The sequence below is a fragment of the Thamnophis sirtalis genome, unplaced genomic scaffold (assembly GCF_051295495.1).
Source record: "Thamnophis sirtalis isolate CommonGarterSnake01/CBP01778 unplaced genomic scaffold, rThaSir2_p1.2 scaffold_5, whole genome shotgun sequence".
NCBI classification, from domain to species: Eukaryota; Metazoa; Chordata; class Lepidosauria; order Squamata; family Natricidae; genus Thamnophis; species Thamnophis sirtalis.
Window position 1 is genome coordinate 44255009 of NW_028261385.1, and position 27643 is coordinate 44282651.

The 27643-nt window shown below is 35.1% G+C and overlaps 1 protein-coding gene across 2 annotated transcripts in view; it reads right to left on the reverse strand.

Annotated features, from left to right (window-relative positions):
- Window positions 1–260: 260 nt before the first annotated feature.
- Window positions 261–27643, reverse strand: part of ELL2 (elongation factor for RNA polymerase II 2) — a 41097-nt gene continuing 13714 nt past the window's right edge. For both annotated transcript variants that reach the window (XM_014057748.2, XM_087715736.1), the window contains 10 exons: window positions 23404–23525; window positions 19206–19369; window positions 17416–17675; window positions 13641–13765; window positions 13421–13514; window positions 9724–10297; window positions 5723–5789; window positions 4317–4488; window positions 2832–2876; window positions 261–1679 (listed from right to left, as the gene is read on the reverse strand). In XM_014057748.2, the coding sequence (XP_013913223.1) occupies window positions 1563–1679; window positions 2832–2876; window positions 4317–4488; window positions 5723–5789; window positions 9724–10297; window positions 13421–13514; window positions 13641–13765; window positions 17416–17675; window positions 19206–19369; window positions 23404–23525 (1740 nt within the window). In that variant the 3' untranslated portion in view covers window positions 261–1562. The remainder of the gene's footprint in view (window positions 1680–2831; window positions 2877–4316; window positions 4489–5722; window positions 5790–9723; window positions 10298–13420; window positions 13515–13640; window positions 13766–17415; window positions 17676–19205; window positions 19370–23403; window positions 23526–27643) is intronic.

The window sequence follows — 27643 nt, forward strand, 5'->3', positions numbered from 1 at the left end:
TGGGAATGAGGCAGTGCTTGGATGTCTGTGTGAGTGTGCCACTTCCTGAGTTCTTCTGTGTACCTAAAACACTGCAGGATTTGGTACAGACTCAAAGCTGGCATATTATGAAGTCTGCTACCTTCCTCTCAAACCTGAGATACTATAATGGCTACAATTGCGCTGCCTCACTATTATCTAAACTTTTTTGTAAGACAATAATACACCAACTCAGATTCTATTGTAAGTTAGATTCTAGTAAGCAATACATGACAACAGAGTTGATGCTGAAGACAAGTTTATTAAAGATACTACCAAAATTTTTGGCAAACATTAAAAAAAATTAGATTTGTAAACATAATGCTTCCCTTTTCAATTGGCAGCACTTTGAAAGAAATATATTAAGACAAAAAGAAAAGACAAATATAAGTCTAAGTTTTGACCAAATAACTTATGTTCCCACATGATAAAATGGTTTAATTAAATTAAACCAATTAACACCATGAAATGAAAGTTTGTGCTGTTTGATGATCACAGTATTTTGTAGTTAAATACATCTTTGTTATATCCTGATCCTCAGGAAAAAAAATCTTTAAATATACATTTCATGTAGGCAATAGCTTCATTGCATATTTCTCTTCAAAAATACTTTTATAGCAGTATATAAATAGGCCACCTACATGTTTAATTTTATAATTTTGCTCCAAACTATAGAATTATTTTTAGAGTATCAATTCATCTCTGGTAAGAAAGCTGACAAATTTGTCCTGTACTAACACTTGTTAGTTACATCAACCTGAACATTTGGCCTATGTACCATTCCAGCCCTCATATTGTGTATGCATGCAACTCTCTTTCCTCTCTCTCTGTCTCTCTCTCTCTGTCTCTCTCTCTCTGTCTCTCTCTCTGTCTCTCTCTCTCTCTCTCTCTCTCACACACACAGAGTAGGCCACAGAATGCTCCCCATTTTACACAAAGGGAAGCAGTGTACTTATGGTAAAATTAATTAAGTATATTTTAGGTACATAAGAAAACACCGTAAGGCAACCACTGTAGTGGGGGTTGAAATCACAGGAATAAGTGTTTCTTGTTGATAGGTGTATATATATAGATATATATAAAAGTTATATACCACCTTTTAACCCTCCCCGAACAATGTATCATTTTTGTTTTATTTTGTGCAAATTTTAAAACTCGGTACCACTTAAGGCAAATAGTTTTGCATTCAGAAGAAAACAATTCAGAAAATAGACCTGTAGTTATTGAAAAGCTTTTTTTTTAAAACTACAATTTTTCATTTGAAAACTGTGTACAATCTCAGAACTATAGAGTCTGGATCCCCATTACCCAATGGTAAAATGATTTCCATGGATAAACAAGTAAGAATTAAGGAAAAGGGGACCAGAGAAAAGCAGCTTCAACTATGCAGAGAAGCAACATCCTCACCAACAACAAAATAGCAAATTCAGACTGCTAATGCTCCTGCCTTAGAGAATGTTCACTTATTTTTAAATCTTAGAATAAGCTGTATGGAATTTTAAATAAATAATCTTTAGTTTATTCACATCTTCTGGTCCAGAGCCCTAGTGCCATGACCCTGCTTGTTGTTGGTCAAATTCTCCTATAAGTCTTTTGATATGAGCCAACTTGTTATGAAGATATTCACATCTGTACTTTTCTTCATGGTAGTTGGGACTAGACTGTAACAGAAAATAAAAATAAAGTAAGTTTTTGACAGAACATCATTCTTTTAAACAAATTACATAGCTTTATTGTTTTTAATAAATACCATATTTTTTGGAGTAAAAGACGCACCTTTTTCCCTCAAAAAAGAGGCTGAAAATCTGGGTGCGTCTTATACACTGATACAGCATTTTTTGCCTCCTGAAACCCCGCTCCCTTCATCAAAATGGCCGTGCATTGCATTTAGGAGTCTTCCAGAGTGCTCCTGGGGGCTGGGGAGAGCAGAAATGAGCGAAAAAGGGTCGTTTTTTGCTCAGTTTTGCCCCCCAGCAGCACTCCTTATAGCCTCCTTATATTCATGCCCTTTAAAAAAAACAACAACAAAGGGGTCTGTTTTTGCAAAAAAACAGCTGTTTTGGGGAGATCTGCAGAGTGCAAAAACTTTTTTTTTAAATTTGCCTCTTCAAAATCTTGGTGCGTCTCGTACTCTAAAAATATGATACTCCCAAGGCAGCTAAAAATATAATTAGTATATTTCACAGATCAAACAAGAAATACAGAAATAAGATAAATTCATTAATTTCAAAATAATAAAAAATAGCATTTTCTGAAATTTACTTTAAAGAAAGGGATAAGCAGTGTATATTTAGTCAAATTTCAAATGAAATGACGCACCTAAAAGCTGCTATATGGTTTTATCTCTGTGCCTTTGTAGTTCCCACAAATATGAGCAACACAATTTTTTTACAAAAAGATTAAGAAACAATATAACATGAAACCACAACTTTTACTGAAAGGATAAAATAGCTTCTGTTACACTGAGCTCGCGTCTCAATCTGGCTAAGCTTTTCTAGCTGCCTATTTCAAATATTTCCCAGTGCTTTTTATATAATTTTTTTAAATTTTTTTGTCACATAGACAACACATACCCACAACAATGAAAAAAAAACAAAAAACAAAACAGAAAAAAACCCATCATTACATATAGCATGTCATTTGGTTACAAGTGTTTTAACATTTATCATTCCTATACATATATTTCCCAGTGCTTTTTAAAGTAGTTTTAAATCACATCCAACAAAATTAAACTTATACAGTTATATAAAGTAGACTATAACAACGCTAACTTAAAAATATGGTGTATCATTTTTAATAGAAATTACACCAACCTGTTTAATCTTCCGATATTCTTGTAAGACTTCCTCATGAAGGACCTAGAAGCAAGAACAATTCAATGGCTATAAAGTTCAGCTAAATCTATAGCACTTTGAATTTGATTCCATAAAAGTGTACATAGGGGCATAAAAACCCAAGTTTTTCCTGGGATTTTACAGCTATCACATGATCCTGGGGAAGGATGTGGTTGCTTAAATACAGTAGATAGTATGTAGACAGATGCTATTTTCACAGCCCTGTGTGTAGCAAAGCATTTTTGGGAATTGAATCAATACAATTACATAACTTTTAATTATTAACAGTTTCTTTGAACTAAGCAAGCAGGCAGTGTATAAAACATGTGCAGTATGAAGACCTAGGACGATGTATGCAAAACATTTCCCTTCTTTTTACCAAAAACTGGCACTTCTTCCCTCAAAGTTAGAGTGTTTTACATCTAGAGTCTGAAAATCCAAATGAGAGATCGCTCATTGGTTCCTTTTTCTATCATGATCTAACAAAAAGGAAAAATCTTATTAGCAGTGAGAGATGTGTTACTAGTACTGCCTTTCTGTAACAGAGATTTTTTATATCAGAAAATTTGATAAAGCTTTCTGACCATCATGCTAAGCAGACCTAGATAGGGCAGTTTCCTCTTAATTGTATTTCTCTGCTATCCAGTTCTTTTTTGTTAATAAATAATTAAATTAAATGATAATATTAACTCTTCCAGTTTATAGAATGGAAAAAAACCCGATTTGGACCTATTCCTAAGCACTAAATTACTTCTGTTCTGTTTCATCATCTGCACTCAGCACTGTAATTCAGTATTTTGACTATTAAAGGTATTATCAGAAATATAATAAATAAACAAACAATCCAATCTAATTATACCATTTTTGCAGCAGCCTTGAAAGAATTGAGCAAGATTACAACATCATAATAAATAATAAACAAAAAACAAATAAATCTACATAGTAGGAATCACTAACAGTGGAATATTCTTCAATAAATATTTTTATAAAAGTTTTACTGTATGAATCATTCATTCATTCTTTTGTTCATTCATCCACTCGATGGATTCTTTTAAAAGAAGCAAAAATAACCTGACTAGTATAGCCTTTATTGTCATTGTACATCATGTATACAACGAAAGTGGGTTTAGCCTCTCTGGTGCAATCCATGATAAAAAATACAAACAACATAAATAGTAGAAAGAATAATCCCAATGCAAGTAATTAGGAAAAAAAGAAAAAGAAAAACTAGTCATATGTTTCCACATGTGTGTGGAGTGATTGTGGTTGTGTTTAAGAGTCTGACAGCCCAAGGATAGAAACTATTTTTAAACTTATTTGTTCGGCTGGCTATGCTTCAATGTCTTCTTGCACCTGACTACTGCACGTAACTACTTGCACATTTGTATAATCCAGTATTACTATCTTAGCCATGAGGTAGACTTTTACGAAGAGAGTTTTAACAGTTGTAAATGCAACCTTTACCTGATATTCCTTAGTTCCCGGAGAGAGTAGTTTACGCTGTGCATCTAGTTTCATAAATCTCCGAGTTACACTCTCCATCCTGGCATGCAAAGTTCTGTACTCGTCATATTCTGCATTAAAATCATCCTTGTAACTTTGACGTTGCTCATATGAGACAATCGCTATGTATTTGCTGTTGCAAATAAAAAAACCAATGTTTTTATAATATTGCCCGGTCCTAAATATTGTAGAAATTCTTCAAAACCTTATCTAAAACACTTATAATCTTTAATCCATAACACTCATTGCATGATCATTATTAACTAAATTTTCTACACTTCAGATATATCTCATTCTTTTCATGGCTTCATGCAAAGCTATCTAATAAAGCTAATAGTTGAGATGATTCAAATAAGGTTCCAAGAATATTTAAAGAGAGTTAACTGTTTAATCCCTCTATGAATATATGTTCAAATTTCATACTTTCTAGAATTAATACAACTGATTCAACTTTGAAAACAAAGTTAATAAAAAGCCCAACTTATTTAAAGCAAAGGAAAATTATCCAACTGTATCAGAACACTCAGGACTTTATCTGGAGTTCTCATTATGACAAGCACTTTGCTGCCAATTTTTTTCAGTCCTTGCTGCTCTGCTGTCTCTAAAATCCTGCAGTTTTTTAAATTGACCCTTTGTCTCTCTCTGTATCTATCTATAACGAATTAGTACAACCCATTTAGAAATGCTAACAAACAAAAACCTTGTCCTATGCCAATTTTCAGAAAATATACTTCCCTTGCATAGTGTTGCAAGGATGAAAAACTAGATAGTAAAAAATAAAAAAGCAACATGCAACAATCTGTCAGTATTGGATAAAAGCAAACTTCCAGTGATTTTTAGCTCTTTATCTATCTCTCTTCCATCGCTGCCATTAATGTTACCTTTATTAGAATTATGCAAGCTTTAAAATGTTATATAAATGCAAGATTTTTTTTTGCAAAAGTTTTATTACACTTTCCTTTTTGAAAACTCCTTCTGTTTAAGAAAAAGCAATTTACTACAAATATCTGGACATACATTGGAAGGAAAAATGTCAGAATTCTGTACTAGCGTCAAGGTGGTAGCATCAGAAGCCATTTTTTTTTTGCTTGGCAAGCTGTCCAAACACCTTAGTGAATAGTTATTTTGTAAAGTCCAGTGGTAACAAAAGCAGGCACTTCAATTTGGAATAGTATTTGAGACAGGTGGCTTGTATATGAAGTTGTTTTTCTATACAACATAAATTGCATAATTGTGCAACATTTTTATGCAACTCTGATATAAAAACCCTGGTAACTCTTACATTTTAAATGTTCATCAATCTAGGTAATGCTGCATAAACATAGTTTTTTACTGTCCCACCCCTTTCTCCAAGATTAGTCACTTACACAAAGTAGTCTCGTAGTTCACTTGTTGACAAAGGATCTGTAGTGGCAGTACATGTCTTTTTAACACCTATAAAAATAGAAGTTTCAGATTTTGATGATGTTCCAAGTCAAACTTGATTACAATGCTACTCCTATTTACGGATTAGCTTTAAGCGAGAATCAAGAGCACCTTTCGCTGCTAAACTATTTATACTGCAAGTTATATGGCAAAATTTTAAATAACCAGGGGCAAAAATACAAATGCAGAAATAATGGCAGCCTGCATACAATATTCTAATCTACTAGACAAGCCTCTCAGAAGTTACAGCATCTTCCCAACTATTCAAAAAATTTGACATATGTTGGAATTTTACACAAACATCCGGCAGAACTGCAATAAAAAAGAGTGGAACGCTTAGTGTTTTCCTTTTCGTGGATTCTTCTCCCTCATCCAGTAACATAAAATTTTGAACATGCTAGATTGTAATGCAATTTACCACAGAACACGTAATATAGAGAAATGGAAATGCATAACATAAGATGGATCCATTACAGTAATCTTTAAAGTGGTATGGTTAAAATAATGGTTTGGGTTGTAAAGAATCTCTTGTATTAATGAGATTTGTAATACTTTCAATTTTGCTGCAATATCATGAAATGTTAAATACTGGAAGAAGAAAACACCAATTATGTTGTTAAGTTATATAAGGCAGATCTGGGTTTTTTTTCTTTAAAAGTGTATGTTTGTAGCTATCTTTGATAGCTTGGAGTATTATTTTGTATTATTAAACAAGAGACTATCAAAGCATTCGTAACCTATCTAAGATACCATATTAGGAGTTCCAGTTAATAAGACCTATTATATCCATTCAGTGATAAATTTTCATGTTATTTGTTATAACTTTTCATTTAATGCCTTTTGAGAAGGCTCATAATTCAAGATTTTTAGTCACTAGAAGTTGTTGGTATTCAATAAATTTAGTAAGTAACTAGCTTTGTTCTCTTTTTTTTCTAGCCATTGAGTCTTTCTGAAAAAGCAGAATATAATCTTTAGCAAAAACACTACAATGCCAAGCTGGTATAATGCAATGCTAAGACAGAGTTCCCAATCTTTCCAGCTTTGTGGCCCAGCAGGGATGGAATGGTTTCGTGCAAATGGCAGGCAAGCGCACACTCACAGCTCAATTTACAGGAGTGGTGGGCATGTGCGCCCATTGCTTGCACAAGTGTGGAGATGTGCACGCGCACTCGCCTGCCACTTTCTTGGCCTGGTTCCGAACAGCTCCAGGCCTGATAGTGGGCTGCAACCCGGGGATTAGGCACCCCTGTGTTAAGAAATCAACCAAATGGAATGCAGGACTGGCTCCAGGTATTAATTTATCTCGTGTTTATTAATTTTATTGATTAAATTTATATCCCACTTTTCTTTTATGAGGTAAGAAGGGCATATATAGTACCCCCCCCCCCCATTTCACTCCCGAACAACAATCCTGTGATGTAAGTTAGGCTGGAAGAGAATGATTTACTAAAGTCACCCCTTAATGACTCATGGCTGAATCTTACACTTGGGTTTCTCCAGGCTGATCTTTTTCCACCATAAAAATGCATGCATGTGCATTTCTAGAATATGACCCATAGTCATATAGAATATGACCCATAGAATATGACCCATTAACATCATGTAATCACTACACATTTATTTGACCAAAGGCTTATTAGAAATTATTAGAAACATTTTAAAACTATGCTTTAAATGTGGTCATAACCATGCCATAGCAATACAAGTTAGTGAAGACAAACTTTTGCCTTTAAGATATATCAGGTTTCCAGTTTACATCAGAGAAATCAGTTTACAATTTGGATTTTGCCAAGTTACACAGAGATATCTCAAAAACCCAAACCAAGCCTGTGTCAAGGCCTCTTCTCTGATTAGGAGCTGTAATAGACAAAGAGTTTATTTTGTGTTCTGATTCCAAAACTCCTCCCACATTCTCTTGGGAAGGAGCATGGTTCTAGTGAATGTTTATTTTTAGATAAGCACCAAAACTAAACTAAACTTGTAAACTACTGAATAGGGGATGTGTTTACTGGTTAATATTGCTCCTCTCCTTTGCTGAGAAATAAAAGGAACTTAGAATTAGAAATGCATGATTTGAGGTTTGGATAACATGGATTTCTAAGGTACAATAAAGTTAAGGTTAATGCAAAGTTTAAGAATAATTATATAAGCAGTGCCATATTGAAAATATGGAATTGACGTAAATCCAGGCCATGCCTGAAAATATTTTTATGGGCCTCAACACAAGAAGCATTTTATAAGAAAGAAACAGTAAGTAGACAAAAATGGTTAGCCTATCGAGAATGATTAGAACAGAAACATGGAGAATATAAAATGAAATTAAGAGATCAATTGACTGCACAGGGATTTAGTTTGTATTGGTTTTTGTGTGCATAGTTAAGAGTTAAGGTAAATAATAAGACATATAAAAGTGAGCAGAAGACAGAATTTGAAAGTGAACTATGTATAAATGATCAGTATGAACTTGCTAAAATGTATACATTTTTATTGAAATTTGAAACAGAATGCATGATAAAATGGACTACGAACTTTGAATATTATTTAGTGATAGAAAAGTGGGAATATACTGTATGTGGTTAAAAGGATTGAAATTTACATTATAATTTAAAAGACCATTTTTATAAAATGATGTATGACCATTTATAAAATTATTTATCATTCAGAAAAATGTCTAGAATTCATAAAGGTACTTCAAATTTATGTTGAAACTGGACAGCATGAGGGGTCATTTTATGATGTTTGGTGGATTAGTAAAAAAAATCAGAAATTTCTGGCTTCAAATACATATATTGCTACAAAGTTAACTTTCAACTTAAACCAGATATTTTCTTGCAGGAATTAATGGATGGTGAATTAGAAAAGAAGCCATGGAAAATTACTTTTATTTTTACTTGCTGCTTAATCAGTATTGGAAGTGGAGGTGGATTCTTGAGATGGATGTTGACATTGAGACTATTACATGAGTAAACAAAACACTGAAACACTCTGAAATAGCCACAATGGAAGGATGGTTGGTGAAGATGACAGAGCTAGCAGAGATGGCAAAATTAACTCATTAGCAAAAGATCAACAACTATGTGACTAAAATCCCTAATGGACCTTTTGCTGAAAAAAAGAAAAGAAAAATGAACTTTTGATTTATGGGTTTAAAAATTAGAAAGGGTAGCTTACGAAAAGGAAGAAATTTTGATCTTAGAGAGAGGGGATAAAATATAAATACAGTTGTAATCATTGTCAAAATGTTTGGAAGCTGCTTCTTTATAATATTTTCTATTTTTTCTGTCTTTTTCTATTTTTTCTTCCATTTACTATTCTTTCTTATTTTCTTTGCCCCCTCCCTCCACAATACTTGTATTGTTTAAATCTTTGTTAAAATGTCTTCAATAAAAATTATATAAAAATGTATTCCTATTCTTTCCTATCATATAGCAAATGAACATGATTTGTTGACGGAATGGAAAGTTTAAATACAAAAGTTGGTTGCAAATCATTCCCATCATTATTTGTAGTGGTTACTTCACTAGTTAAATAATTTAGTGCAACCACTTAAAATAATTAAGAGTAAATTATTATAAACAGCATTTTGTAAGATACAATTAACTGACAAAAAAGGCAATCTTTGCTCAAATATGACATTTCCTTCCCTGTAGATTTGCTCAGGATTGTTCTGATTAGCCTCTCAAATTTAGGAATCAGTTAAGTGCACATTAGATTCCTATGACATTTCTGCAACATGAGCGATACCTTCACATGTTCTGTTACCACCATCACCCTGACAATAGAAATGGTTGCATTCTGAAACCAACTGGGATCAGAGATATCAACAACCTATCCCTAATCTTTCTTCAATATAAATATTTCCAAAGAGATCTCACATAGCAATGCTAATGTAGTAATCTGGCCTAGCTCCCTTGCAGTTCAAAGTGAGATGCAAAAACAATACCTTCACTCATTTTCTGGCTGGAATTCTTCAGTTTGGTAATTTCGTGGCTTTCACAGTTTCTCATTTTCTTGTCTTCATTCCCAGTGTTATGGTCTTTTATTTGGTCCTTCTCCTTATGCTTCTTTGATTTCTTTTTGGACTTTTTGTATAGTGATGAATGTTTTTCATCTGTAGACTTTGGGCACACTGACAGACTTTCAGAAGGTGCTGGGATTTCCAGTGGAGTCCTGGAAGTGTATTTTTGATGCTGGTCCTCATAAATATTGCCATTCTGGCTTAAGGTGTCAACAGGCAGGTCTTGGGTACCCCGACCTTCGGGAGTGCTTGGGGAATTGGAGTTAGAACTTGCAGTCTGGGGAGGATTTGAAACAGGGAGACAAGTTGAAACAAATGGTGGAGCAGTTGGTGCTGCAGCAACTGCAGGAGGTGGTGGCGGTTGAGAAGTTTCAGCACTTTTTTCACCAGAAACAGGCAAATGGCTACTTAATGTTGGTTGAACTCTATTGGTAAGATGAGATATCCTTGGTTTTTTATTCATTAACGGATCAATAAAGTCAGAATCCAAAAGCCGTTTCTGTAATAAAATATGGTAAATACAATGGTTAGTTCTCTCTATATTAAAATTTCAATTTAAATCGTAGAGATTGCAATTACTAGGTTGTTTTACTTTGATGAGGAATAAAAAGAATGATAAAAATCAAGCATAAGTAGAAAGAATATTAGTTCAAAAGTGGTCAAGAACGAGATATAGTTGATTATATTTAATTGATAATAATGGTCATAGTTAAGTACAAGTCCTCAGTTTGGTTATTCCATTATTATACACAGTGCCTAGCAGATCAGCAATAAACATATTAGAAATAGGTTTCTTTCCCTAAAATCTGACCACTATTTCAGGCTTAAGGGAAACAGTAGAACCAGAATAATTAATAGCCCATGTAATACAGGGTTAGGGACCAGGCTTTACTATCAGGTTTCTGAGATAGAACACTATATATAAAATCTTCTAGCACTTTTAACACTAATGGGTTCAGCCCACAAAACTTAACACGCTTAGTTTTTACTTAATCTCATCCCTCTTAAAACATTTTTAAGAATCAAAGAGCTGAGTTTCCAGCCTCTGATTAGGCTCAGTCGTTCTTCATGCCATGTATTAAGTCATCACACTTGACTGTGGAGCTGATCTTATTTTAAAAACAAAGATTGACTGTGTGCCCAAGAAGATAAGGATACACACTCAGGCTGTGTGCTATTTATTAATTCAGAAGCTCCTTGATGCTACTTCAAGATACTTTGGTGTGAAATTGCTAACCTAGAAAAACAACTAATGGCAAGCACATGGCAACTTAGGTAAACTGGTTGGCCTTAAATCAGTAGGCACAGGGATTATTTCAGAATAATGCAGAAGCTTCTACCAGCTTTATGCTTCAGAATACAGTCCTATTTTTCAAGGGAGGAACAATAGGCAGTGAAACCAGCAGACCAAAGAGACAAATCCCTCCATTCTTATATGCCTTTCTGATTTATGCCAGTATGCTCCTTCATAAACCGCTGATATAGAAACTTCCTGAAGTTTTAGGAACATTACATTTAAATTTTCAGCATACTTCCATATGGCTCTCATAAACTCATTTGAAGAATTGAGTATACCTTGTTCATTGCAAGAAAGGTTTCAAATAAAAAGAAAAGTAATAATATGCTTTTCAAATTAAAATTATTTTTTGCACAAAGATCATTATAGTATAAAACTTAAGAAATAAGAATGTTAATATTTGAGGACAAATCAGATGCATACATGCACACGCACTTCCTTTTGTGGCTCTCATGTTGACACAAAAAGTGGAGTGCCGTGAGAGCCAGCTATCACTTGACGCAACACTAATGTGGCAATAGCTAAGTTGCAAAACATGTTCCTGACACTGAAGGAAATAGGATATGTCCTAGTGCTCCATATAAAGGATGAAAAGAGTTTTGGATTACATCTCTAAATAAATCAGTTTTAATGAAAAAAGTTTTATATGTTGCCTTTGGTGAGGTGGGCAATGTATAAATTTAATAAATAAATATTATATCAAATAAAATATTCCAAAAATCAAACAAAAATCTATTTAAAAAGTAATTAAAATTAGGGACTTTGCTGCTCTAATTAATCTCATTTGTAACTGTAATTATATAATTTCTATTCCAGTACTTGAAACAGTACTGACCTTAAAACTATTTTTACCACATACACAGCATGTAGTGGTGAACATGACATTTAGCCAAATTATATACTAACTGGACTTAAAGATTGAAGGGTAGCCTGAAGCCTCCCTGGGTTTCATTAGTGATCTGAAGAAACACTCTGACTGCAGAAATGAATTTCTCTTCAAATTCCTCATATAGCAAAAAGATACAGTATAATTTGTGATTGATATCTCTAGTTCCTAATTGGTAGGGTTTTTTTTATGAAAGGATCTATAATTATAATGTTTTTGGAAAGTAAACTGAATTAATATGTAGTACAACTGTTCCTGTGATTCCTCCCCTCCCCCCCTTTCTCTTTCTAAGGGTAAAAATTGTAGGAGAGATTTGATGGAATCTATAGGAACGAGAAGTGAGTTCTTGTTTAAAAATAAATGGATGTTTAAGTCCCTTTTTCTTTCAATTGCTGGCTTCATACACCTCACCAAAGCTCTGTTTTAAGAATTTTCTGTGGCTTTGTGGTCACAGCATAAGAGCAGCATTTTTTTAAATTATCTAAATTCCCAAGTCTCTGAATCTATCCTTCAGAAATTTTCCATGTGTCTTACTTGGCACTTCATTTTCATAAAAATAATCAAAAATAAAAGTATACAACATAGAGAAGAACAAGGAATAAACTATCCCAATCCTTCTGAAATACTGTATATTTCTTAAGTAGGTTCATTTTTCCCTATTGTATTTTCATAATCATCAACCTTTGGAAAAGATCCCGACTACTTTTCTTTTAAAAAAAAAGTATTATATTAATGCCACCTTGGAAGGATTTATATCTTCAAGGTCAGAATATAAACAGATAGCCCAAACTCATCTGCAAGAATACTTCAGAGACATTGTGGTGAGGATGCTTATCTATGTGTTTAAATTCTTGTGGCATTACCAAATCTTGCAAATAATGTTTGTTTTGACACTTGAAATCTTATGAAATATTGGTATAGCCTCAGCAGGAGAAATATACTTGCGCATTTTATTTAGTTCTTCAAAGATATGATATAACCATTGGCAATTTCATTTTACTTTTTAAAATTAACATTTAAAGGAACTATCATTTCTGTGGTGCTGATTTGGACGAGGTTTGGTAGGTTTCCTTCATCATATATTGCTATAAAACCAATATTTTTCATCATTATATCATAAAGAGAAATGCTATTGTTATCTGTCGATATTCCGTGAAACCGATTTAGAGACATATAAGTTAATACGTTGAAAACATAACATATATCCTGTGCAGCCAAATTATTTGTGCTTCTTCTGCAGTGCCGGCTATGTTAGCCAGCAGCAAGTCTTTCAATCCAACCTGTGTATACAACAGGACTGTACACAAATGATCCAAAGTTCAGAATAAGTCTCCATCACTCACACATAGATTTCTCCAACTGCTGTTTCCTCCAACCCTCAACTTTTGTCATGTATTATCTTATTACACAACGTAGAATTAAAGTGACAAGGAAAATACCTGAGAAGGAGAAGAAGATGCAACCTCTTTGACAGTCCTCAAAGGAGATCCCAGGTGGCTGGTGCTGGTGGCATTCTGAGATGAATGTAGTTTTCTGTAAAGATTATCCACGTTCAGTATTACAATGAAAATCAAAATGCCCTACACTAAATCAAGATTGTAAAGATTGTATTTAATTTTTTGGGATATCTACACAGGATGTGAAAGGCCTTGAACCTACCGAGAAAGTATTAATTCCAGCGACTGTCTATCTATTTCATTATATCCAGGCCAATCTTTTTGAACTTCCTTATAAACATATTCTTTCAAAGTGTAAGAGTTGTCTTTTGGATTCAGATTGGCTACCTACAGATTAGAGATAAAAACACAAACACTTAAAATTAACTACAAGATGAAGTATCTGAAAATATCACACTTAATATCTTGAATCTTAATATATTAATTTTATGGGTATTGTGGCCCATGATTAAATATTTACTTCGTAAATTATTAAAACCATGTTATTAGATAGATTTCTAAAAAAAAAGGATCATAAAATCTACCACTATAGTTTTATTATGTTTTTCAATAAAAAACCAAAACTAATAGAATAATAGAAAGAAGCCACTCTGTTAATTGGGGATCTACTGCAAGATCACATTTCTGGAAGACTACCTAACCTGGGAGGGTTACTAAAATCTTTCTCAAGAATGTTGGGTTTAGATTTTAAACAAAGGGGCAACTCAGTATTGACTCTGCCTTATGAATTAAATGAGCCTGGACTTCTGGCACAGGGGGACATGGCGGCTTAAACAACTTCAGCTTGTCTCAGCATGGAGTCAGTCCTTCATCTTTTTAGTGCTTCCTGCAAACTGTGATGGGATTCTTCATACACTCTGGACCAAAGAGGGAGCTGGAACCTAATCTGCTAGATCACTGGACAGCTGCTCCTTGAGAGTGAATTGCAAAAAAAGAGGTTCTAATAAACAATTTGTGAGTGGAATAGTCGGGGTATAAGGAATATAATATTGTTAAAGGTTGAGGTGCAACTTGTTTGTGAACATTCAAGTCCGCTGACACACGTTTCTATATCAATTTTGGATTTGTAATCTTTGGCAGTTGAAGAGAGTCTTCTCTTCAGCAGATAAGTATTTCTTTTTGTGTTTTTTTCTTTTTTTGGACTATTACATCTTAGAGATATATTAAATTAATCTATGGTAAAAATTGCTCATAAAGCAGAGCAACCAAAATGATATGTGGACTGATTTAGTTTTAGACACTCTGGCTGACATATGCTGGCAACTGCTGATAATTATAACAATAAGGTTGAAATTCACTTTTTTTCCTGGCATTATTTTATTTTTATTTTATTAGCTTGATCACTTTAGAATGGCAGCCTGTAAAGTTTCTGAGATATCAGAACACCATCCACTAAGTAGTTTGCTGAAAGAGTAATGCCAGTAACATCTATCAATTAAATGTGTGAGGAACTAGAAGCTAAGTTGACACATTCACATGACTTTAAACAGGATAAGTTTTCATCATTTGAAAGAAAGTTTGAAAAAAATGGACAAGATGGATAATTTTGTAAAAAAAAGTCTAAAAAAATGAAATAAGTGTCAGGAGAAATAAAGCAAACTAATGAAAGATTAGAAATTCTAGAAATAGATCAGGAATCAGAGATATAAAATTTGAAAGAGGATTGGATAATGTACCATATTTTTCGGACTATAAGAGGCACCGATGTATAAAACTCACCAAGATTTTGAAGAGGTAAATAAGGGAAAAAAAGCTTTGTCCTCCCCAGTCCCCAGGAGCACTCTGCAGGCTTCAGCAGGGCTGGGAAAAGGGAAAATGCCTCTGTTTTTGTGAAAAACGTCCCATTTTTCACCCATTTTTTTTCAAAAACAGGGACATTTTCCCCTTTCCCCAGTCCTGCTGAAGCCTGCAGAGTGCTTCTTCTGGGGGCTGGAGGAAGGAAAAAACACCTCCGTTTTTGCGAAAAACAACCCCTTATTTTTTTTGCAAAAATGGGGTGCAGGGGCAGGCTTCGGGAGGACAAAAATGGCTGTATTTGGTGTATAAGACGCACCAACATTTCCACGCTCTTTTTGGGGGGAGAAACGTGCATCTTATACTCAACACACACACACACTCCACTCACACAATCTGGTAGCTTTGATTGTAGTTTGGAAGAAAGAGTTCCATCTGAGATTTATAGCTATTTCAGAGGCTTCAGAGGATATCAGAAATAAGGTGGGCTCAGTCTCTGTCAGATCTTTTAGATTAGGAAGAGAATGACTTTGAAGAGTAAATTGACAAAGTGTACCAAATCAATTCATTTGCTACAATAAGAGATGTGCCAAGAGATGTTTTAGTATACTTTACAAGGAAAGGGATAAGAGATGTTTTCAACAGCATTCCATTTCAAAACTGAAAATTGACAATGAAGAGATAAATAATCTCAAACAAAATTCCCATCCAAATTTTAGATGAAAGAAAGGAGTATTTTTTAATTGAAACACTGAAGTGGAAAACTATCCAATTTCATTGGGAAAAAAATAGAAGGGATAACTTTTACTTTTCAACAAGAAAGATTTTGATAAAAACTGTCCAAAGGACAAGATAATTTTTGGAGGAATTTATATTGCAAGAGATTCAAAATGAAACCATAGAGAACATTAATAAGCAATTTGACAAAAAAAAAACACAAGATGTACAAGATAATGAAAAATACAATTTGGAACCTGGTGCTACAAGCACAGCTTTATCTAACCATGGAACATAAATGCCTATTTTTTAAAAGTTGAATTTAACTTGGAATATAAACTAGGCAAATTCCATTCATAAAATTTAGAGAATGTATTTCATTACATGAAGAAATTCAAACAAGATATAATTTGCTTACAAGAAACATATATTACAAATAAAGATGTTAAATCCTTGATCTATTAAACTTGGGAGATGAATTAGTTTCGCCAACACCAAAAAATCCCAATGCTGTTCTACACATTAAACTCCAATTAAAATCATAATTAATAATAACTAATGAAGACAGTAGATTTGTAAGAGTAGAAATTCATTTACAAGAATGTGAAACCTTTGTTTTGGGACTTTATAAACAACTTATGGAAAAATTGATAAACCTTTTATATGAGAATTGTTGCCTGACAGGCAATTGGAACAGTGCTGTTTCTCCACATGTAACCAACATCAGGAACAAAATTAAAAATTAAAAACACCTCAGGAAAATTATTAAATACTTTTTGATTTGTTGGACATTTCAATACTAATAGATATATGGAAACATAAAAAGGATAATTCTAGGAAGACACCAATTATTCTCAAGAATAGATATGATATGGATTTCCAAAAAACTGTTACTCAGGCCTCTAAAGTGAGGATTTTACCAAAGACTTTTTCTGATCACAACCTGGTGAATTTGTTTTTTAAAAAGAAATATACATCTTTTAGATCAGGGGTGTCAAAATCGCGGCATCACGTGGTAGCATGATGTATCACAACTTTCCCTCCTTTGCTAAATTGGGGTGGGTGTGGCCAACGCATGATACATCTGCCCTGCAGGCCATGAGTTTGACACCCCTGTTTTAGATAGAAATTAAATGCATTACAATGCATTACAACTGAAACATCATTATTGAAAGTCTAGACAGTTAAAGATTAGAAAAATAAATTTTGTGTACTTGATCTTATTGTAATGCATTCACTATTCTTTATATTAAGGTGTACAAATAATAACAGAGTAACAAAGGAAGAGTATGGGATAAAGAGCAAAAAAGAATCAAGAAATTTCAAATTCTGGACATAATATGTCTGGAATATCAAATGTTAATTTAGTGCTATATGGATGAATTTCAATACGCTCAAATTAAAAACCTACATGTGTAACCAGAAACTCATTTTGATCTCAGCAAAATAAAATTTTTGAAAGAATCCATCATAATTGATACAGTTATAAAACAAAGGAGAAAGCAGAAGTGTAAATAAAATTTCACCTGCTGAAGAATAGCAGCAAGGGAATTCCTATCTTTTTGACTAACTCCATCTTTTAATAAGCGGGCAAGAAGTTCTGGTTTCTTGTAGGTCTTCAGTGCCAATAAGTGAATTATTCTATCCTTATAAGGCCGCTGTGAAATACTGTTGTTCGTATGGGTCTTCCGTATTGTATTTGCAGGGTTGATGGGGGTAGACCTTTTCCTTTCAGGAACTGCATCTGGAATACTTTGTGGTGCTTTTCGAATTTGTACTCTTTTACCTACAAATTAAAAAAAAAACTGTTTTTAGATCTGTACACCTTGGACAAACCTGAAGTTTATTTCCCAACAAAAACTGAAAAAGAAATATAACTCAAATACAAGAGTTTTAATTATGTTTACAAATTATGAATTTTATATGTTTAATTTATATAAATCATTAATTCATGACTCTCATTGTTCAAGACAAATAATCATCTCTGATAATTTCAAGCACTATAATGTCTAACAAGTGATCAAACAGAATTATGAAATTATATTCTTCAGTGATAGCAACATGTTATTCAATGGAACAATCAAAAGCTATTTTTAGTGGCCAAGCCTATGGTCTCCTAATAGTTCAATAGTGCTTCAAAAATAGTAATTTAAGAATGCATGAGCTAATAGATTGCTAGTTGAAGAACAATGGGACACAAATATCTTCTCCCTAATCTCTCAAAAGTTCTTTAAGACCAATCCACAATTGTCTTCTACTCTCAAAACACTGAGAATTATACAAAGAATGCCATTTAATCACTCCCATACCCTGAAAGTGTTACTGTAAGTCTTGAAATAGTAATTTAAAAAAACCCCTCATTTTAATTCCCATTCCAAGAGGGAATTTGCCATTACTAGGGAGACAGGGAAAAAAGTGTGTCCCCTTCTCTAATCCATGCTCTTACTTTCTATTGGTAAGTTTTTCTGTTTATATGCCAAAAGAGAAAGAAGAGAGTAAGAGCGATAGAGCATGTGCATAGTTCATACAGTAGGAGCTGGAAACCTGTCACCTTATCTTTATCCTATTACAGAAGAACAGTAAGACAAAGTTATGTGATGAACCACCACCAACTCAGTTTTTCAGAGAAAGTATCAGATGACTGTGGCTTCAAACAGTGATTTGAAAGTGGCTTTGAATTGGCAGTCTTTGTTGGAATTACAATTCAATTAATACTATTTGACTATAGAAGAAATTAAAGACTGTTTAGGAACAGTATAATCAATTATTTACAAAACTGATTCTATAATGTAGAAGAACAACAGATTTTTGTTGTTGTTGATAAAACAGAGATTAAGGCTGATCTGGGGATTTGGTCTTCAAAAGAAATGCCAGGTTACAAAAGTGATTTTGAAGAAGATGTAATGGATCTGAAAATGGATTTTAAAATGCCAGAATATAAAAGCTACATGAAAAAAGATGGCACAATGGATTTACGAATGAAGCCAGTTGATGTCTGGATAATTAAATAATTATTAATAATAATTATTTATTTAATATGGAATAGTATTATCAATTAGTAATAATTATTAAAATAATAATTATTTAAATAAATGATTAAAGGAGACATTCAAATAGTAAATCAGAAGAATGAAAACTTTCTTAACTTGGATTTACAAAAGGAACATGTTAAACTACTGGAACCGTTACTGAAAAGAGCAAAGAGAAAATGACAAAAAAACCCAACTTTATAGAAATTACAATATTTTGGTATTAAATGATACAATAATTAGAATTTAATTACAGAAAAGAAAAGAAAAGAAAAACGCAATCATACCTACATATGGTCCACCCGGTTTTATGACTTTTGTACTTCGATTACGAGACTCTTCTTCTGCCTGGGTCATACGTTCTCTGGTCATTTGGTAAGAATCATTTGTTGCACATACAGTAATTTTATCCTGTATAAATCCCAGGCAACTGAGCTGTGATGATCCAGTACTAAGCAATAAAGGAAGAAAACAATTTTATTTGCAACAAATATGCAAAATGAATTGTCCCAATAATATTCAATATCTTTCTATACATATAATGGTAGTTATAAACTTTGAGATACTACTCGTTTTTTGCCAAAACTACATGAAAATCTGTAAAATTCAGCAATCTTTAAAAATGTCTATATAGGTTAAACTGGGAAATTAAATCAAATGAAGTAATTTGCTGCCATATTAAATCAAATGAGATCTAAAATGTTTTGTGAAAGCAAAATCATATTAATGAAATCAATTTCACTTGGATAAGGCTTTTTAAAAAAGTTATTCCTGTTGTTGATTCTCAAGCAACTAGTATTCCTTTCTGAATCTGGAAGAACCATACATTGATTATGAATAACTGCCATGTTATTTAGTGACATAATACTAAGTAATCATCACAATATTTTATGGGGGGAAATTAAGACTTTGCTATGAAAGTATTTTATTTTGTTTGTCCCTAAAAATAAACTAGACCAGTCATTGGTTTGTACTGGTTTTACTGATGGTTTGCTCGTGTGCCCTCTCTCCCTCTCTCTCTATGCTTCTGCGCATGCGCTGAAGTGTCTGAGTGTGTGGGTGGAGCCTCCCGCCGCCAACACTACCGGTTTGGCAGAACCAGCCCGAACCGGGAGCAACCCACCTCTGAACTAAACTGAATTGAACTCAACTATTGGAGAATACATGAACATATTGATGCTATTTTCTTTTCACTCCTACCTTCTGGGCTCATTTTTAAATTTCTTAATCTATTTGCAACTGTATGTCATCTCAACTCTTTGGAAAAGAGATGTACATTAATAATGCTTAAATAAATAAATAAGTCTTTTTCAAGAATGCTGGTCACATATATTTATTTTGACTGATCTTTACCAGAAGGCTGATAAAATTTCAGATTTTTTTTGGCTTTGGGTTAAAGAACAGATTTCATATTTCTAATGCTAGATTTCAATCTTAAAAATACTCATTTCCCTAAAAGATGCATATGACTTACATCCTCCATACTGTATTGTATAAAAATAACATTTAAATTGCTTCAAGGTCAAGTAATTTTCTGAACAAAATAACTGTTGAAAGATGCCTATGTGAAGCTTAAAGAGTGATTTAGTCCAAAGGAGATTAAGTCAATTTGATTTTTGATTATTATAAACTATTCATATTATAGTGAGGCATTAAAGCAAATCAAAAGCCTAAGAATTGCTTTGGAAAGTCTGGAAAGTGATTTAGAGATTGGATAGATTTTCTTATGCTTACTACTTATGCAGCCTCAAACATTAATGCAGAAGAGGAAGCTTCAGTAATACAGGAGGCGCTCTTGCAGTTTTGTTTTTTCCAAAACATCTCGTATCAATGAACTTTGAGGAGAGCTGCTCTGCTGTTTATGTCTCAAATTCTGCTAGAGGTCCATAAAAATGACAGCAACTTGCTGATCATGTAAAAATTTAGGAAGGTGAAACTTGTTTGGTCCTCAGATGCAAGATCACCAAGAAATACCAAGGTAGATAAAACAAAAACCCTGATAATGGTAAAAAATTTCTATACCATAGCAAATAAAAAAAACTATATGGGTGTATGCATGGGGTCACCAAGAGTTGAATTTGATTCAGAGTAGGCCATCAAGAACCATGGTAGTGCAGTGGTTAGAATGCAGTAACTAACTCACTGCTCACTCCAGGAATTCGATTCTGACCGGCTCAGCCTTCCATGCTTCCGAAGTCAGTAAAATGAAGACCCAGATTGTTGAGGGCAATACGCTGACTCTGTAAACAGCTTAGAGAGGGCTGTAAAAGCACTGTGAAGTGGTATATAAGTCTTATTGCTATTGCTATCTTCTGCTAGAAGCCATGTTGGCAGATGAGGGCGGGGGGGGGGGGAGAGGAAGAAAAATGACTCAACTTGATTCTGTTAGAATCCATTTTGGCAGATGGGGAAGTCGGGGAGGAAAAAAAGTGACTCAACTTGATTCTTCTGCTCTTTTCTGGATTGGATTTGTCCTTTCCTGTGCAATTCCCTACCTTGCTTGAATCTATTTAAATCTATCCTTCACTAACTCTCAAATCTCTTTATTTGACCCGTACGAGGACTTGTGACTACTTTGAAATTCTTTGGCTCTTTCATTTTCAACTGTCATTCCTTCATAGGCTATTTCTTCATACACATACTGAATTATATCTACTACTGGTAGTAGTTTTTGACTTATGACTGGTTTGATGACTATTCAAAGTTACAACAGTCTCAGAAATGGTGCTTTATGGCCCTTAAACCACTTCTGGATGTTGTCAAATGTCATGCCTCCCCCAGTCACATGATTCAGGCAGTTGTTAATAGGCTCACATTTATGATCAATTGCAGCAATTAATGGTTAAAAAAAGTCAATTTGGAGAAATGCATTTGCACTACTGAGACTGCATGATTCACTTAATGACTATGATTCAGCATTATAACAGCATGATTCTCTTCATGACCACTGTAAAAATAGTTATAAAATTGGGTCTGATCACATGGGTGTCTCAGCTTATGACCGTCACGACTTACAACTGAAATTCTGGTCCCAATTGTGATTGTAAGTCAAGGACTACCTATTCAATAGTGGTAATATATACATCATTTTTTTCAGGATTGATTTCATAATTAGCTCATAATATATTATTTCTACTGACAAACTCTGGCCAGAGGGTACCAACTTGGCAGACATTTTAACCTTAGTAAGAATTTATTTTAAAGCAGTATGAGGAGAGGGGAGCGGGGAAAATAGGTCATTTTCCAATTTGTTTCAACATTTCTGTTTTGTTGGACTGTTTTTTGGAAGTTATCAGGACATACTTCTCTCAACATGCTATTTTTCTGTTAAATGAGCTTCAAAAGAAATATTTCAAGAATTTCATTATGTGAAATTCCTAAATTGAACTGGCAGGATATAAAGATCTACCATTCTCTACTTCCATTCCAATCTACTACTACATTCCAATCATTTCTGATTCCGGTCTCAAGTTGGTTTAGATTTAATCATGTTACCTTTAAATCTCCTATTCAAATTAAATCTCTCTGTTTTGAATTTTAGATCTTGGACTCTAGTATGCATGTAATAACTCTACTTTTACTTTCCTTCCTGCATCAAGTTAAGTAGTCTAGTACATTTTTCTTTGAATTAAAAGATATTGAAAAGTATAGGAATAGTATTAGAGAAACAAAATGCAATGAATCTTCATTTTAAAATACATTTTACATTTGTAAAATACATTTGCCTAAGAAAGGTTTCATCTAATATAAATAATGCCTTCATCTATACAAGTATCTTTCAGACACAAATACCGAATATAGATTTTATTTACGACTTTTACATTTTTCCTGAAGTTATGTAAATAATTAACATCCTGTGCTAACTTTTGGTTTGGTTATATTTGCTTTTATATTTGTTCCTTCCTTTCTAACTCTTTTTTATTATCAATGTTCTGATTCTGTTCATCTTAATAAAAATTCTAAGATTACAAAAAAGGTAGTCTGATATCCTTAAAATTAAAAACCACATTTTCTCTTGATTTCCAGATGGTTTTAAGTATGTTTAATGTATGTAACTAACACACACATACACACACACACACTTTTGATCACATAATTATTTCATCCTGGATTCGTTCACCATTTCTAGAAGGCTGAGAAATAAAATAGTTCTTTCTCACTGTGAATTTTGTGGAATATCGCTCAGCCATGTGTATACTGTTACAACGAATGGAATTCCAAAGTAGACAACATAATTTGTCATATGTACAAAACAAAGGAGGACCAGAGGTAGAACTGGCATTTTCCAAAGACAACTTAATGAGATCTAATCAAGACAATTTCTCTAACTGTATTTTTCAGAAGACCACAACAATTTTAGAACTAGAGTTTATACTTAGTATTTGCTGAGTTGAATTCTTTTTCCACTGTTCATTGAAACAAGGTTACAGATACCAGCAACAATTAAAAAAAATTCACTTTTATTCCCATTAGTAAATCATTTACCTTGAAACAGTTTGCTGGACACAATCAAAGCTTCCCTGAGGATTATCTTTGCCAACATTTGACAGGTAGAAATCAAAGGTATGGACTTCATTTGGGACATCAGTTTTGGGAATCTTTACAAGCTGAAAAACAAACAAATGCAAATATTTATCTATAATGTCATAATTATGAAACTAAGCAGACACTTTTTCATATTTACAACTACAGTAATTTACAATATAGGATTCTGATATAACAAATGAAATGCTATTGACATATCCACTGAGTCCAAGAGAGACAGTCTTCTGGACAGAGAGTCTTCCAGCAGCCAGCCCACAATCATAGAGCGCATACCTAGAGCGGCCGCTGCTGGAAGACTTGGCAGTTTAGTTTTGGAGTTTGGAAGCCAGAGAAGTTATGCTCAGAGCGCGGCGGGGCAGAACAGGCACTCACGCAACCCCTTCTCAAGCCGGGCAGAGCTCCATGCATTGACCGAGGGGATATCTCGAATGTGCCAAGACGTGGGAACTGGGGGGTGGGCAGAGCGCCACATGGCTTGGTGCCTTAGGGATACCCCCTAGGTCAGTGAATGGTGCTCTGCCCGGCTGGAGAGGGGGTTTGCTGGGTGGCTGCTCATGAGCGTGGTCAACTCATGGCTGCTTTGCCCCTGAGGCTGTGCCCAGCTCTTCGAGAGCCAGCTCACAAGGGAGCAGCTGCCCGGCAACTCCCCCCTCCGGCCAGGCAGAATGCCACTCCCCAACCTAGCAGTCTCCCAAAGGCGCCAAGCAACATGAGCGCCTTTCCCCCCCAGCTCCCGTGGCCTGGTGCCTTTGGCATACCGCTAGGTTGGTGAGCAATGCTCTGCCTGGCTGGAGGGGTGTGTGTATCCAGGGGGCTTATTTTCGGGGCTGGGCTTATGTTTTTGCCCACGCAAAAAATGTGGCTAGGCGTTAGTTTCAGGGCAGGTCGTATTTTCGGGGAAACACAGTAATTGCTTCTGAAAATTTGCATCATTTTATCTTCAAGGTTTGCTCTGATGCAATATTCGGTCACAGTGTCTCCACAGTCACATGATTACAATTCAGGCACTTGGCAACCAGCATGCATGTATAAGCACCGCAATATCCCACAAATACCATTTACTGTATATACTCAAGTATAAGCCTAGTTTTTCAGCCCACTTTTTGAGCTGAAAAAAGCCGCCTCGGCTTATACTCGAGTCAGTGAAAAATTTGCCTGAAATGGAGGAGAAAAAGGGGCGGGGCCATGCCGCTGGGTGACGCTCGTGAATGGCCCAGCGCCCCTGTGAGTTTCCCCTCCCTCTGTGTCAGTTTGCCGCGCAGCGTGCACCGCACCATCCCCCCTCCTCACGTTCTAATGTAATGCAGGGCTATCTTACGATTCCCCTTCCTCCCCCTCCTGCCGCTCTGCAACGATGTCCCACCTCCTCCTTGTTATGGCAAGCAGCCACATAGCGATGTCCCACCTCCTCTGGTACAGTGATCCAATGATAGGAATCACTGTGCCGTGTGTCATAGGAGGCGGGACATCATCATCACAGCGGGACATCAGCATCATGAGGTGAGTGAAGTATTTCATTGAATACACCGGTATTGTGTGATAATAATTTGTTATGCAGAGCAAATTTTTACAATGGCTACTGTATATTTAATGGGCACAGGCAGGCTGTATATGTTATTCAATGGGCAATGGCATTATTGGTATCTATTTTTATTTTTGAAATTTATTGGTAGCTGCTGCATTTCCCACCCTAAGCTTATACTCGAGTCAATAACTTTTCCAGTTTTTTGTGGTAAAATTAGGTGCCTCGGCTTATATTCGGGTCGGCCTATACTCGAGTATATACGGTACAACCTGCACAGTAGGTTTCCGACAAGTACGGTCAATGGGAAGCTGTTAGGAAGTTGCAAGTCACAATCACATGAAATTGTATTTAACAACCTGTGGTGATTCACTTAACGACAACAACTGCACCACTTAACAAGCTAGTAGTCAGTCCCAATTGCGGTTGGTAAGAAAGGATTACCTCTATATACAGATATTTAGGATTGCTAAGTAATATTAAAAAAAATGGGTAAACGAAAACTGAAAATGTCTTCCATTAGTGCTATATATGTGTGTAGCATCTCTCACCTGCCAAAAAGAGGAGTGCTGCATTTTGTATCAACTGCAATTTCTGAGTAGTCCTCAGTCATGTTATGACCCAGGTGGTCAAGGAAAGGCAGATCTTTAGAGAGTCTTTTACTGCCCTCAAGAAGCGGTTCAAGAAATGGCCCCCCAAAAATCAATAAGGCTCCACCCCATACTATTTTGAAGGCAGCCACCCCACAGTCCCCCAAACAACAGCCCATATAATACTAGGAAAGTCCACAAGGCAAAATCCAGGCATAAGGCAAATGGCAGTCCTCAGGGCAAAGACAAGCTACATGGCAACGGCTGTTCTGGACGTAAAGTACAGCAAAGGGCAAAAGTAGTCCACAAGGCATGGGCAAGACAAATGGCAGTCCCCAAAACAAAGGCAAAATGGCACAAATCAAAGCGTGTGTGTTGTGTGTGTGTGTGTGTGTGTAATCCAAAACAATTAAAAATTGACCAAGGTGGTGCAGTGGTTAAATGCAGCACTGCAGGCTACTGCTAGATCAGCAGTTCAGCGGTTCAAATCTCACCGGCTCAGGGTTGACTCAGCCTTCCATCCTTCCGAGGTGGGTAAAATGAGGACCCAGATTGTTGGGGGCAATATGCTGACTCTCTGTAAACCGCTTAGAGAGGCCTGAAAGGCCTATGAAGCGGTATATAAGTCTACTGCTATTGCTATTGCTATATTGCTATAAAATTGTTCCTGCAAAGATTAACACAGCTTCCCCTTAAATCACTCCACTCCAGGTGTGAGGTGGAATGGGACAGCCTTCTCCCAAGTACCCTGCAGACCTTCTCTGAGCTTGCCTATGCTCTGTTCTCTGTGCCCTTGGATCAGTGAAGGAGGCAGATGTTCCTCATAAGAGGAGATCTGCTGTCTATCAGCAACTTGTCAGGAGCCAATTCTCCCATGTCTGTGAGGGCAGGAAACTCTCTGTCTCTTGACCACTTCCCCCAATGCCTGAGGGGACGAGGACAGCAATGTCCTCAGCCTCTGGCCTCTCCAAACATGCGAAAGAAGATGTTCCATCCCTGTCAGCCAGCCAGTTTCAACTCCTCCTCCTCCTTCAAACTGGGCTCTGATGGGGCCATGACAAGTCAGTCTTATTTGTAATGTATTGCAAAAATCTGAGAGATGATGAGAATATCAGGCACTGTTGCCAGAACCTCTTATTACTTCTCATCCAGACATTATTATGCCCAAGTACAGACACCCAAACCCATAGAAGAAATTAAGTTGGCTGATAACATCATATCTTATGTCAGATCTCTGGATAAGTTCTTTCATTTGATTCATGGAGATATCAGGCAATACATGGAATCCAAGCCAAAGCTGCTACTCCTGCATCTCCCTCCGTAACCCATCCTTTTAAATATGTGCATATGTATCAGTAAGCAATGCCCCTGCCCCCAAATCTCAAAAATATATCCCAAAGAATATCATGCTGAATTTGTTTAAATGCCAAATATATTGCTTTTCCTTTCAGCAGAGAGCCCAACAAATGTTTCTAATCTAAAACCACTCCCATAGTCAAAGTAAGAGTCAACCAAGAATAAGTTGGCAGCCATCAGTCAAGTATATTGCTGAGACAGAAGAGAACATGCCTATATGTTACTTCATGGTGTACTTGAAAAGAATTGAATGGGTGTAAGATTCCATAGTTTATGAAACCTATGTGAAATAGTTGTCTCAAAGAAGGCAAATGATAAGGAGTAGGCTGAGGTAAGCAATACCTGAGTGTTTCACAAGCCTAATCTGCATCCTAAATTAGCCTCCTGCATTCAGTGTCTGTAAGTTTTTGTTAAACTACCAGAGTTCAAGTAAGAAATGACTGCCAATCTATGTAGTTTGCTTCTATACATAATTATATAGGGAGGGGCTTTTCCTTAATAATGTAGAACATGCTTTATGTACCTAAAACAAAATTCCTATTTTTAGCTTATTCATTTTGAGAAAAGCTTGCCTGAGAAACTGCTGCAGCTGATCCTAAGATAAGTAGCTATCATGAGTAATCTATGTGTGGAGTAGGAGCGTTGCATATACAAAGAAAGAAATGGTCTCCTTTTAAATATATTTTTCAAAGGTTTTCATAAAGAAATGTTC